This window comes from Crocuta crocuta, unplaced genomic scaffold, assembly GCF_008692635.1.
Source record: "Crocuta crocuta isolate KB4526 unplaced genomic scaffold, BGI_CrCroc_1.0 scaffold155, whole genome shotgun sequence".
Lineage (NCBI taxonomy): Eukaryota > Metazoa > Chordata > Mammalia > Carnivora > Hyaenidae > Crocuta > Crocuta crocuta.
The window spans coordinates 1,278,776-1,294,512 of record NW_027530365.1 but is presented as its reverse complement, the minus strand read 5'-3'; the positions used below and the strand labels follow the sequence as shown (position 1 = coordinate 1,294,512).

General features: G+C 33.6%; 1 protein-coding gene across 1 annotated transcript in view; it reads right to left on the bottom strand.

Moving 5' to 3' along the window:
- Positions 1-15,737, bottom strand: part of RAVER2 (ribonucleoprotein, PTB binding 2) — a 90,222-nt gene that overhangs the window by 23,014 nt on the left and 51,471 nt on the right. The window contains exons 10-12 of the mRNA XM_077766124.1: positions 14,862-15,130; positions 7,471-7,582; positions 5,996-6,132 (exon numbers count right to left, since the gene is read on the bottom strand). Coding sequence (XP_077622250.1) covers positions 5,996-6,132; positions 7,471-7,582; positions 14,862-15,130 — 518 coding nt within the window. The remainder of the gene's footprint in view (positions 1-5,995; positions 6,133-7,470; positions 7,583-14,861; positions 15,131-15,737) is intronic.

Sequence of the window (15,737 nt, the reverse complement as noted above, 5' to 3'; positions counted from 1 at the left end):
TTGAAAGTGAGGGGAGGAGAAATATTTATCATGATAAATGGGTGTCAAAAGAAAGCTGGGGTAGTAATACTTATATCAGGCAAAATAGACTTTATTTTTTTTAAGTTTATTTATTTTGAGAGAGAGACAGAGAGAGTGAGCACAGGCGGTGGGGGTGGGGTGGGGGTGGAGGGCTGTCTGTGCCAACAGAAGGGATAGAGAGAATCCCAAGCAGGCTCTATGCTGTCAGCACAGAGCCTGACACAAGGCTCAATCTCATGAACCGTGAGATCATGACCTGAGCCAAAATCATGAGTCAGACATTTAACCAACTGAACCACTCAGGTATCTCCAAAATAGACTTTAAAACAAAGACTATAAGAGTCAAAGAAGGATATGGTATAATAATAAAGGGAACAATCCAACAAGAGAATACAACAATTATAAATATTTATGCTCCCAATATGGAAACACCCAAATACATAAGACTGTTAATAACAAACATAAAAGAAATAACCAATAGTAATACAATAACGGTAGGGAACTTTAACATCCCACTTACATTGATGGACAGATACTCTAAATAGAAAGTCAATAGGGAAACAATGGTTTCAAATGACACACTGGACCAAATGAATTTAACAGACATATTCAGAACATTCTATCCTACAACAGCAGGATACACATTCTTTCAAGCACATATGGAGCATTCTCTGGAACAGATAACATATTAGGCCACAAAACAAGTCTCAACAAATTCAAAAAGATCAAAAACAGATCATGCATCTTTTTTTGGACAACACTATTAAAAACTAACCACAAGAAAAAATCTGGAAAGAGCACAAATACACAGAGGTTAAAATAACATGCCATTAAACAATGAAAGGGTCATTCCTGAAATCACAGAAAAATCAATAACTACATGAAAGCACATGAAAATGAAAGCATGACAGTCCAAAATCTTTTGGATGTAGCAAAAGCTGTTCTAAGAGGGAAGTTTACAGCAATAAAGGTGTAGCTCAAGTAGCAAGAAAAATCACAAACAACCTAACCTTACATCTAAAGGAGCTAGGAAAAGAAGAGCAAATAAAACCAAAACCCAGCAAAAGAAGGAAATAATAAAAATTAGAGCAGAAATAAATGATATAGAAACAAACAAAAAAATAGAACAATGAAACCAAGAGCTGTTTCTTTCAGAAGATCAACACTGATTAACCTTTAACAAGATTCATTTAGAGAGAGAGAGAGAGAGAGAGAACACCAAATAAACAAAATTACCAATGAAAGAGGAGAAATAGCAACAGATTTAACAGACATACTCCGAATATCCATCCTAAAACACATGTTATCCGTAACAGACATAGCCATCCTAAAACACATGGACACTCATATGAAAACCTATATGCCAACAAACTGGACAACTTAGAAGACACAGATAAATTCCTAGAAAGATATAATCTACCAAAACTAGGGCAGAGAAAAACAGAAAATTTAAACTGACCAATCACCAGTGAGGAAATTGAATCAGAAATGAAATAACTTCCCCAAACCAAAAATCCAGGACAAGATGGCTTCACAGGCGAATTCTACCAAACATTTAAAAAAGAGTTAATACCTACTCTTCTCAAACTGTTCCAAAATACAGACGAGGAAGGAAATATTCTAAATTCTATGAGGCCAGTATCAACCTGATACCAAAACTAGATACAGACATTGCCCCCCACCCCAGACACAGACAAAGAGAAGTACGGGCCAAGATCTCTCGTGAATATAGATGTAAAAATAAAAATCCTCAATACTCTACAATTAAGGGGAAATTTTTCCCCCAAGACACAAGAATGGGTCAATATTCACAAAACAATCAACATGATACATCATATCAATAAGACAAAGGATAAAAACTCTATAATCATTTTAAAAGATTCAGAAAAAGCATTTGACAAAGTATGACACGTACTCATGATAAAACCTCTCTGCAAAGTAGGTCTAGAGGAAACATTTATCAAAATAATAAAAGCCGTATTTGAAAAACCCACAGCGAACACTATACACTGTGGGGAAAAACTGAGAGCCTTCCCTTACGGTCAGGAACAAGATGAGGATGTCCACTCTCACCACTTTATTCAACACAGTACTGCAAGTCCTAGGCACAGCATTTAGGCAACTTAAAGAAATAAAAGGCATCTAAATTAGTAAAGAAGAAGTAAAATTCAGCATTTGTAGATGACTTGATACAATACATAGAAAACCCTAAGGACTCCACTAAAAAACTACTAGAAGTGATAAATGAATTCAGTAAAGTCAGAGGATATAAAACCAATGTACAAAAATCTGTTGCATTCTTATACACTAATAATAAAAATACAATCTGAGGTGCCTGGATGGCTCAGTTTCAGCTCAGGTCATGATCTCATGGTTCATGAGATCAAGCCTCATGTGGGGCTCTGTGCTGACAGTGTGGAACCTGCTTGGGATTCTTCTCTCTGCCCCTTGGCCCACTTGTGCTCTCTTTCAAACTTTATTAAAAAATAAATAAAAGTACAATCCCATTTATTACTGCACATATAAACACATTAAACATCTAGGAATAAACTTAACCAAAGGGTGAAAGATCTATACTCTGAAAACTATAAAACACTGATGAAAGAAATTCAAGATGATACAAAGAAATGGCAAGACACTGATGCTCGTGAATTGGAAAAATCAGTATTATTAAAATGTCTATACTACCCAAAGCCATCTACAGATTTAATGGAATGCCTATTAAAGTACCAACAGCATTTTTTACAGAACTAGAATGAACAATCCTAAAATCTGTATGGATCCACAAAGGACCTCAAAGAGCCAAAGCAATCTTGGGAAAGAAAAAACAAAATGAGGTGTCACAATTCCAGATTTCAAGTTATATTACAAAGTGGTAGTAATTAAAACAGAATACTACTGGAATAAAAGCAGACACACAGATCAGTGGAATAGGAGAGAGAGCCCAGAAATAAACCCACAATCACATGGCCATTTAATCTTCAACAGGAGGAATCAATACCCAATGTGACAAAGATGGTCTCTTCAACCAGTGGTGCTGGAGTAACTGGAAGAATGAAACTGAACCACTTTCTTTCACCATACACAAGAATAGACTAAAATGGATTAATGACCTAAATGTGAGGGCTGAAACCATAAAAATACTTGAAGAGAGCATAGGCAGTATTCTCTCTGCCACTGGTCATAGCAACACTTTTCTAGAGGTCTCCTGAGGCAGGGGAAATAAAAGCAAAAATAAACTACTGGGACTACATCAAAATAAAAAGCTTCTGCACAGCAAGGGAAATCATCAGCAAGAATAAAAGGCAATCTACTGGATGGGAGAAGATATTTGCAAATGACATATCTGATAAAGGGTTAGTATCCAAAATATACAACCCAACACCCAAAAATGAACAATCCATTTAAAAAATGGGCAGAAGGCATGAATAGACATTTCTCCAAAGAAGACACATAGATGACCAACAGACAAATGAAAAGATGTTCAACATCACTCATCACCAGGGAAATGCAAATCAAAACTATAATGAGATATCACCTCATACCTGTCAGAATGGCCAAAACAAAAAAGTTAAAAAACAAGAGTTGGCGAGCATGGGGAGGAAAAGGGAACCTCTCGTGCTGTTGAGAATGCAAACCGATGCAGCCACTCTGGAAGACAAGATTGAGATTCCTCAAAATATTAAAAATAGAACTACTGTAGGATCCAGAAATATTAGCATTGAACATTTACCCCCAAAATACAAAAACATTAATTCAAAAGGATACATGCACCCCTATGTTTACTGCAGCACTATTTACAATAGCCAATATATGGAAGCAGCCCAAGTGTCCGCTGACAGATGAATGGATAAAGATGTGGTACATATATGCAAGCAACATTCTTCAGTCATAAAAAGTATGAAATCTTGCCATTTGCAACAATATAAGTGGAGCTAGAGAGTACTATGCTGAGCAATAGAAATCAGAGAAAGACAAATACCATATGATCTCACTCATATGTGGAATTTAAGAAACAAAACAAACAAGCATGGGGGAAAAAAGAGACAAACCACGAAACAGACTCAAAGTGATGGTTACAGAGAAGAGGTGGTAGGGGAAATGGTGGATGGGATTAAAGAGTACATATATCACGATAAAATTAAGTGATGAAAAATAAAAAGTTAAATCATACATGTTTAAATTTTTAAAAATGTGCTTCCTTCTGTTTATAAAAGTATTTTTTGTTCCTTATAAAAAAAAGATAAAATTATATAGGACTATATTTTATAAATTTTAAAAATTAACAAGAGATTATGAAACATTTACCATGAGTTTACATGGTATTTTACATGATTTTTAATATTTGCATTGTATATCTGGGATAAATATGACGTGATTTGTTTACTTAGTCTCATAAATTATTGGAAATTTAGGCTGTTTCTAATTTACAGAACTATAAATTATTTATAAATGATTTTACACATCTCTGAGAATTCCCTTGGATTCTATCACCTGTAAATATAATACGCATACAATTAATGTCCTTATCTCAATCATTACTTAAAAATGTTAATAGGGGCGCCCGGGTGGCTTAGTCGGTTAAGCGTCCGACTTTCGCCCAGGCCATGATCTCGCGGTTCGTGGGTTCGAGCCCCGCGTCGGGCTCTGTGCTGACTGCCAGCTCAGAGCCTGGAGCCTATTTCAGAGTCTGTGTCTCCCTCTCTCTCTGACCCTCCCTTGCTCACGCTGTCTGTCTGTCTGTCTCTCTCTCTCTCTCTCTCTCCCCTAGAAATAAAAATATTTTAAAAAATGTTAATAAAGGAACAAAAATGGAGTCATATGAAACATGTAAGAGAATGCTTTCCAAGTTGTATTAATTCATGACTACTAGTCCTTAGATACAGGTCTGTTGCCACCTACTTATATCATCTTTTAACCCATATTTCTCCATCTTTTCCACAGATAGGTTGGAGACTATTATATAGTATTCTAATACCCTGCTGCACCATTTTTTACAGACTCTATTACACCTGTGTTTCTAGTATCCTAGTTTCCAGTCGTTAAAGCGTAACAAGAAATCAGTTCCACGTGAATTCACATAGGTTTTCTTTTGTAAGGTTTTAGAGACAGGTGAGGCAAACACAGTTGCTCCAAGGAAATCAAAGTGGAAGCACTGCTCACACAGACAGGACAGAGCAGAGGAGCTGATATGCTGAGAAATCAGAAAGAATCAGAACTGTTGATTATAAGACTCTCATGATTATATAATCCTATACTAACATGATATATGCTCTCCGCTTAAGCCACTGAAAATAACCTGAAGGAGAAAAGGTCAGAGTAAAATTGACTTATTTAAATAGTGGGACAATGTACCTTTTGAATAGAATACTTTTTATGTTAGTGATTGATTGGTTTAAATGTCAGAAATAATGCCTGCAATTATGATCATGTTTCTGTATCAGTAAGCAGGGGTGAAGAACAGAGGCATTTCCTTGGGTTCCTTACTCAGGTGTACCTTGATATAAACCAGAAGTCAGCAGAGTTTCTGTAAAGAGCCAGAGAGTAAGTATTTAATCTTATGAGTCCTTTAGTCTCCAATGTAGCTATTCAACTTGACCATTGTAGCACAACAGCACCATAGACAATATGTAAATGAATGGATGTGGCTGTATTCCGATCAAATTTTATGTATAAAACAGGTAGGGGGCTAGCTCTGGTCTATAGTTTGTTGACCACTAGTCAACAAACACTGAGTAAACACTGAGAGGTAAATACCAAGTAAAATGGTAGTTAATTTCTTGAACATGGCCTAAAATACCAAACGAGCAAGGAATACTATATAGATGAATGCAATTTTATTTTCCTATGGTATTTCCTATGATATTAAAGGAATCACAATTTCAATTATAGGAATCACAATTACAGGAATATGAGCTCAATATATAGTTGAGCCAATTTTTCTAGATACCATCAAAACCTGAGAATCATTTACCTGTGCATAATCACCAAAAGGTTGAGAATAAGAAATGCACTTTTCCAACATGTGTTGTGATTCACTTCCCTGAGAGATTACATCCAGAATGTTGCCTGCAATTCCAGTCTTCTGTAGGGTGGTTTTACTTGCAGGGGCTAAAGGCAAAATCAATAATATTTCAGCTAAAAGTTGTTTTATTATAAGTTATAAGCAAAATACAGAACTAATATTCCAAAGTAGAAAACAAATTTTCATTTGCCAGTATATGTCTATATTTTTTATGCCCAAGGGAAAAATATATAGTATTGATGTTGTCTTGTTCATTTAAAGCAACTGAAAATGGAAGTTTGCCCTATGGGTAAATAATTTTGATGGAAACATTTTTCAGACCTATATCCAATCTCTAAAAGAAGGCAAATAAAATGTAAACTAACCATTCTTGTTAACGCAATAGTTGTAACCATCCATTTTTAAATGTGGTAAATATGTGATATCAAAGAAGCACATTACATTTTTTTCTGGCTCTTTAAAAAAAACTACAAATCAATGTCTAGATTCAAGAAGATACTTTATAAAATACAAAGAATGTATGTTAAAATCTTTCATCTCTTTTCATTCAATCCTACTCTTTTTTTCCAGGGGTAACAGTTTAGAATTTATTTTCCAAAATTTACTGTATGCATTTATACATAAATATGCACACATAAGAATATGCAGCTATAAACACAAATGGAATCTCTTTATGCATATATTGGCTTTTTCCACTTAATTTGCTTTAGAGATAATTTCATATTAGTACATGTAGCTCTCCCTCAATTACCAAAAAAAATTTGTATTGTATTCTATTTTATGATTAACTACTTTTTTATTTAACCATTCCACTATTGATGAACATTAAGGGACTTTTCTGTTACACCAACTGACAGCCAACATTGTAGTGAATATCCTAGTACCTAGATCATACCACATTTGTGATTTTCCCTTATAATTACAATTAATTTATCCCAACTGAAGGCCTGAGAAGGTCTCTAAAAAAGTAAATAAGAGTTCAAGCTATGCCAATTATCATTAGCTTAGATATTCTGGGGTAGTTTGCAAATATTCTGGATCTATTAGATTACTTAGATAGTATATAGTATATACTCTAAGTATATTAGATTACATAGATATAAAAATATGGTTCCATATGTATTGCAAAGCCTTAAAAGTATTGTCAATAATTCCTTTGCTCAATTATTTTTTATGATTCAAAAATTCAATACATTAATTATATTCTTAATAAAACATTACAAAAGACATTTTCCTTAAATAATTAGAATGCACTTTAAGTATCTTAATTTTTGTTACTCTTTCAATTTAAAGGCTGGTCATAATTTAGGCTTTAATTCGTCAATGAGCATTATTTGCTCCCATTAAATTACAAATTAAAATAAAACTCGTTATGGAAAATATTCAGTACAACTACAAAATATTAATACTGAGCTCTCACTTACCTGATAAGCACACACTGGGCAACACACTTGCCAAGTTCAAGTATGGATTTTTACTGAGCCGTATTTCTTTTGGTGGTTCTCCTAACAGTGATGTCTGATGCTTAGAAGCAGCCTATTTGTCAAAAACAAAAGAGTAAGTGCTTAATAAGAGGTACAAGAAAATAAAAATGCAGAAAGGGTAATGTTTATTCTTCAGTAAATTCAATCTAGTGTAATAAAAATCTGTGGAACCTAACATTTGAACATATTTAATTATGGGATATTTCTGGATATTGATTAAAAATATCACATTCCACTTGCTATTAGTTTTTTTTTTTTAACTCCTCTAGAACCATAAATCTTCAGAACTGAAAGAAAATTAAAGGCCTTCATGTAAATCCTTCTCATTTGAATTAGGAGGGAATTCATCTTCATAAGAAAAAACAAATCCCACACCTCTTTTCCAGAAATATTGTTATCCACATTTTCTTATTAAGATTTTTATTTTGTATTTAGCCAAATGATAAAGGAAAGCTTGTTTATCTTTGGTTCTAAGATAAGTGGATTTAACAAGATCCAAATACACATTTAGATGATAACCCTAGAAATTCACATTTCTTGACAAGATATGCTATCAATATAATTTTATGTAACTAGGTATAAGGGTTCTAGTATTTCTTTAAAAGAAAAGGGTTGATTCTTCAGATCATTTCATTTTCTTCCAACAGAAATTTTTACTTTTTGTTCGCAGTTGGTAAAAATTTTTAAAGAAGACAATTCAGATTACTATAATTAAAGTTAAAGCTATCAGCTAAGTTTTCATTTCCAAATCAATTTTTATTTTGTTCTCTAAGAAGAATGAAGAAAATATAGTTTCAGGTGCTTATTTCTATATTTGAGAGCCAGAGCTCCTTTTATTTGTTCTTTGCCTGGCCAATATTAGTGTATTTGGATTGAGAAACCTATCTTGCATCTCTTCATAAGTCCCAAAGTAGTCCAGATTTGCTTGTGATATGTAAATCCCAGATGCAGATGTATTCATCCATTCATACGTGTTTACTGAATGTTACTATGCTTCAGGCACTGTGGTGGGCACTGATGATAAATACCAAAATGAGTAAGACAGGAACACTACCCGTAAGAAACCCACAGTCAAGTAGATACAACAGCTCAAAAGCAGTCCCAGATGGAACCATAAGATTCTAGGAGGGAGCTAAAACCATTAGTTATTTACCAAAGGACAGCATATAGCATGAGGAAACACAATGCTTTAGAAAGAATTCAGTAACTGAGTAAAGGTAGCCAGCAAAGCACTCTCAGATATTGTTTCTAAAGTACTTACATTGCCAAGGTAATCAGATTCCATCCTATCAGGGGTTCTCAACTCTAGCTATGAAAGAGAATCAATTATAAAATTTTAAAAAGTACAGAGTCTGCCAACAAAGAAAAGCCCTGGACCAAATGGCTTCACTGGATAATTTGATAAGACATTAAAGAGGAATTAAAACTAATTCTTCTCAAACTCTTCCACAAAAATGATAAAGAAAGAATACTTCTTAACTCATTCTATGAGACCAGCATTGCCCTAGTACCGCGGCCAGATAGTCACTACAAAAAAGAAACAAAATTACAGACCAATATCGAATATCGCTTATAACTATTTGTGCTAAAATCACCAACAAAACACTAACAAGCCAAATTTAGTGGATTTTTAAAAGGGTTATATGCCATAACCAACTGGGATTTATTCCTAGAATGCAAGGATGATTCAACATACAAAAAATCATTCAGTGTAATACACTACATTAACAGAATGGAGAAAAAAAACACATGATCACCTCAACTGATACAGAAAAAGCATCTAACAAAATTTAACACTTTCATGAATAAAATTCAACATGATCAACACATTAGGAATAGAGAGAAATTGCCTTAATACAACAAAAGTTATATATGAAAAGGCAACATGACACTCAATGGTCAAACACTGAAATATTTCCCTGTAACATCAAAAATAAGACAAAGCTGTCTGCTTTCACCACTTCTGTTCAACAGAGTATTAGAAGTTTTAGCCAGAGGAATTAGGCACAGAAAAGAAAAGGCATCCAAACTAGAGCAGCAGAATTAAAGTCGTCTCCGCTTGCAGATGACTTGAAAACTCTAAGTAGTGTGTACACACACACACACACACACACACACACACACACAATTAGAGCAAATGAATTCAGCAAATTTTCAGGATATAAAATCAACCTACAAAAATCAATTACATTTCTACACACTAATAATGAACAATCCAAAAAGAAAATTAACAATTTCACTTACAACATAATCAAAAAGAATAAATACTTAAGAATTAACCAAACCAAGAAGGAAAAATATTTGTCCACTAAAAACTACACAACATGGCTGCAAGTGATATTTAAGCAGAAACCCTTATTTCTCTAATAAAGTGATTAAAGTCAAAACTTTATTGACAAAGTGAGAGATTAAGCCATGAAAACATCTAAGACTGCACTGTCTGACATGGCAGCCACTAGCTACACGTGACTACATACAAAATGTGGATAGTTTAAACTGAGATGTTTGTGAAATTTAAAATATATACTAAATCTCAAAGAGTACCAAAGAAAGAATGCAAAGTATCTTAAGAGCTTAGTATATATTACATTTGGTAATAGTATTTTGAATATGCTGGGTTAAATATTAAAAATTCAAAAAATATTGCTGAAATAAATGACATAAATAAATGGAAAGGCATTCTATGTTCATGGATTTGAAGACATAATGTTGTTAAAATATCAATATTAACCAGCGTGATCTCCAGATTCAATACAATCCCTATCAAAATTCCAACTTTTCTTTGTAGAAAAAGAAAAATCTATCCTAAAATTCATACAGAATTTCAATGGACCCCCAAAACAGTAAAAATAATGTTGAAAAAGGTGAAATATAATAACAAGAATAGAAACTCATACTTTGTGATTTCAAACTTACTACAAAGCTACAGTACTCTCAACAGTATAGTACTGGCATAAAGACAGACACACAGACAAATGGAATAGAATAGAAAGCTCAGAAATAAGTCCCTGTGTATATGGTTAAATGATTTTTGACAATATTCAATGGGAGAAAGAACAGTCTTATCAACAAAAGTGCTGGGAAATCTGGGTATCACATGTAAAAGAATAAAGTGGATCCTCACCCTACACCACATACAAAAATTAACTCAAAGATCAAAGACCAAAATTAAGAGCTAAAATTATAGAACTCTTTAAAGCTTAGGTGGAAAGCTTCATGATATTCATTTTGCCAATGATTTTTTTGGTCTGGCACCAAAAGCAGAAGCAAAAAAAAAGAAAAGAAAGAAAGAAAGGAGAGAAAGAGAAATGAAGGAAGGAAAGAAGAAAGAAAAGGAGGGCAAGAGGAAGAGAACATGATGGAAGGATCATATGTTGAGCCACAAAATAAGTCTGCACAAATTTAAGAATACTGAAATCATACCAGGTATTATTCTGACTGCAGTGGTATGAAATAGAAATCAAACACAGGAGGGAAACTGGAAAATTCATATACAGCATACTCCTGAAAAACCAATATGTCAAAGAAGAAATCAAAAGAAAAGTCAGAAAGTATCCTGACACCAACGAAAATGGAAGTATATCAAAACTTATGGACAGCAAAAGCAGTTCCAAGAAGAAAGTTTATAGTAATGCATACATGAAGAAAAAAGGTTTCAAACAACCTAACATTACATATCAAGAAACTAGAAAAAGAAGCAAACTAAGCCCAAAATTAGCATAAAGAAGAAAATAGTAACAATTAGAGCAGAAATAAATGAAATACAGACGAGAAAGACAGATCCATGAAACTAAGTGTTGGCATCTTAAAGAGATTAAACACAACAGATAGACCATGACTAGACTAACCAAGAGACAAAGAGAGGACTCCAACAGTTACAAATGAAAGAGGAGACATTAAAACTGATACCACAGAAACTTACAAGGGACTGTAAGAAACTATTACCAAGAAATATATGCCAACAAATTAGATAACCTACAAAGAAATTCCCAGAAAACTATACCCTATCAAGACCAAATCATAATAAAAATAGAAAATCTTATAGACCAATAATGAAGTAAGGAGTAATCAAATAAAAAACCTCCCAACAATGAAAACATAAGAACTAGATGGTGTCACTGGTGAATTCTACCAGACAGTTAAAGAAAAATTAATGCCATTTCTTCTGAAACTCTTGCAAAATGTTCAAGAGGAGGAAACACTTACCTAATTTATTTAACGAGGCCAGCATTACCTTCATACCAAAGCAAGAACACTGCAAGAAAATAAAATTACATACCAATATCCCTGATGAACACAGATGCAAAACTCAACAAAATACTAGCAACCCAAATTCAACAACGCATTAAAGAGATTGTACACCATAGTTAGGATAGATAACTCAAAAATAAACTCACACATGTGGTCAATCAATCTTTGACAAGGGAGCCAAAAATTCACAATGGAAAAAAGGACATCTCTTTAATAAATGGTGGTGGGGAAATTGGATGTCCATATGCTAAAGAATGAGACTGGAACCCTGATCTTATACCACACACAAAAATTCCCTAAAAGTGGATTAAAGACTTAAATACAGGATCAGAAGGCATAAATCCCCTAGGAGAAAATATAGGAAAAAAAGCTCTTTGACATTAGTTTTGGCAATGATTTTTTGGATACAACACCAAAAGCAAAGGCAACAAAAGTAAAAATAAATGAGTGGAAATACATCAAACAAAGCTTCTGTACAGCAAAGGAAAACATCAACAAAATGAAAATACAATCTACTGAATGGGAGGAAACTGAAACAACCACAATGGGAAACAGTATGGAAGTTCCTAAAAAAATAAACAATTACTGTATGATCCAGCCATACCATTCCTGGGTATATATTCACAGAACATGAAATCACTATCTCAAGAGTCATCTGCATGCCCATGTTCACTGCAGGAGTATCCCCAACAGACAAGATATGACAACAACAGAAGTGCTCTTTGATGGATGAATAAAGAAAACGTGCGTATGTATTCAGTCTTAAATAGGAAAGAAATCTTGCTGTTTGTGATAACAAGGATGGACCTTGAGGGTATTATGTTAAATGAAAAAACTCAGAAAAACGAATACTGTATGATCTTACTTACATGTAGAATTTTTTAAAAAATGAAAAAACAAGCTCATAGGTATAGAAAACAGATTGGTGTTTATCAGAGGCAGAGGTGGGCAAAATGGGTGAAAAAAATTAAAAGGTACAAACTTCTAGTTATGAAATAAATAAGTCGTGGGGATGTGATATACAGCATGGTGACTATAGTAAATAATATCACATTGCATATCTGAAAGTTGCTAAGAGAACAGATCTTAAAAGTTCCTATCATACACAAAAAAATTATAATATATGTATATATGGTAATGGATGTTACCTAGATTTACTGATCATTTTGTAATATGTAAGATGTATCAAATCATTATGTTGTATATCTGAAACTAATATAATGCTGCAATTATATTGGTCAATTATACCTTAATAAAAATATTTCTTAAAAATTAAAGTCTAAAAATCTAAAGTCGAGTTAAACCAAATATGTTTAACAAAAATCAAAAATCTTGCTACATTCTTGGAAAACATACTTTGAAGTTACCTGGTCCAAACTTCTACTGTCAGAAAGAGGGATCACTTCTACAGCAATCTATACCAATGCTCACTTCGTGTCTACTTAATTGTGTTCAGTGACAGGACAGTCACGTCTTTGTGAAATAGTCAAGCTTTTTCTTTGTTTGAAAGCTTCAATTGTTCTTTGTTATATTAAGCCCAAATCTGCTTTATTGTAGGTCATACTTACTGCATTAGTTCTGCCTACTGGTAAAACACAAAATACCATGTGACTAGTTTGAGAATATATATTTTAAATGGATATCCAGCTTGTCTTCCCTGTCAGGGTTACAGGTCTCCATTTCCCTCGATTTTTTCACAGAACCTGTTTTCCTGGCCCTGCACCACTTCGGCTGTTTTCCTCCTGAAAAGACTCTGCCTATTACGCAAATCACCTCAAATCAAGCTTTTCTAAAGAACTAGTGCTTTCTGTGCAAAAAGATATAGCATATTCGTGTATGCGTTCTAATTGTTTAATTTCCCTCAAGAACCCAAGAAATTAATACTGCAGATAAATTTATAAAATTCCTTCTACAAGTACTGCCTTAGCTTTCTCAATGAACAGTTGTAGGGCATCCCATCCATACCTGCTGCTATGACTAGCTGACAATAAAACCGCCTCCAAATCAATCTAATTATTTTGACATTTGAATACAGCCAACTACATGAATTTTTTCCTCACATGCTGCTTATCACCTGAGTTTTATACTACTTACAAACCATAAGGTATTTCAGGGTATGAATAAAAATTAAATGTACTTTATTCTACCTACCAAGTGACATTTACAAATGTCACTGGTCTAAGGACCAATAAAATAATTGAGTAAAAACTTCCTGAATTAAAACAGAGATTAGATTCTTTTGAGCAGACTAGATGTGAATAACTGCAACATTTTTCAGACAAAATAAAATTGGTTTTGCCTTTAAATATTAAACTAATACCTAATTAGCTATGGAGTATACATTTAGAGTAGGAAAAATAAACATTATGAAAATCATTATTATTTAATTAGAAAGCCTCATAAATTATATATCATTAGATAAATATTAATGATACTCTTAAGCTTTTCCAAACTATAACTTTTGAACTCAGTTTATATTTTATTTCTAAAATATCAAGCATTTGTGAATATTAGAATTTTCAATTCTAACTGAAATATTAAATTTTAGAAAGCAAATATCTATGAGTAAAGAATCCATATTTAAGTTATTTTACAGACATAAACTCATTTTACTCAAATTGAAATTATCTTATAGACAAACTGGTAAGTAATTAAGCATAGTCACAAATAACAGCTGACATAACTTACCAAAAGATGGGTTTTTGTTTGCTTATAATAACAGGGTTGTATTGAGAGTGCTATATTTTCTTCTGTTTTGAGAAGTAAATGCACACTATGAAAAAGTCATCATTGCACTGATACATGAACTATCTAGTTTCTAATCCATATTTATACTCATTATTAACTTTCTTTGGAATTTAAAAATACATAATTTATGATACTTCATAAATTACATTACATGCAAAATAAGCCCCACGTTAGAACTCTCCAGAATTAGAATAATTTAAAGTATATTTTTAAAGGAATATACATATATATTCCTGCGGAGTATTTACATACATGTAGTATACACGTGTGTGTATGTGTGTGTGTGTGTGCGCGCGCGTGCACGTGTGTATGCACAAACACAATTTGCTTACCCCTGAACTTATCTCCGAGCTTCTTGGCTGACTTTGCTGTTGCTTATGGTGTCCAATCAGCAAGCCTCCTGCAGTAAGGTGTGGAAAGCTCTGAAGATAAGCCTGTGACCCTGAGAAAGTTCCTTCTGCCTTCCCCACCGAGGCTGGCTGTTTCTCCTGAGAATTCCCGTGCCCTGGCCCGGCTTGCCCAGCAATGTGCTGATTGGGAAAGAATGGTAACATGCCCATTCCAGCTGTTACAGTTGTCTGAGTTGGAATCAGATTAGACGCTGCAGTGAACCACAAATGCAAAAAGGTTTGGTTAGACAAGAGTTCTTCACAACAGTCCTTTGGATTTTTGTTAAGACATGGGCAAAACGTCGAAAAACCTATTTTGTGCTCATGAGAGAAGAGTTAAATTTAAAAGGTGAAGTTAGTGGTTATTAAATAGCAGGTTCCTATTTGGGGGAAAATCCCTATAACGGTAATCGCGCTTTTCTTATTTTCAACAACTTTCAGGATAACCTCAAGGATATTTTTTTAATTCTAAGTTTTAACTGTATATTGTAAAGTATGAGAGCAAAACGTGTGTACTTTTTGGCACTTAAGTTACATCAGGTGCCTTTGTTTGAATGTGCAACCTCTGTAATTGACCTGCTTCCATATTTGAAGGGAATAATTAAGTCTTCAGTTTAAAAAATTGTCTGGCACTTAAAAATAAAGTTACATTAGATCCAACAATAAATTTGATCAGCCAACTTGCACCAGTTCATAAGAGCTGACTGAGGGTATCTTTTCCCAGCTCCTGAATTCAGTGTCTTCACGTGGGTAGTGTGCAATTGGTCATGACTTGTAGTGTTTACACACAGACCTCCACAAATGCTATGAAAATCAAGA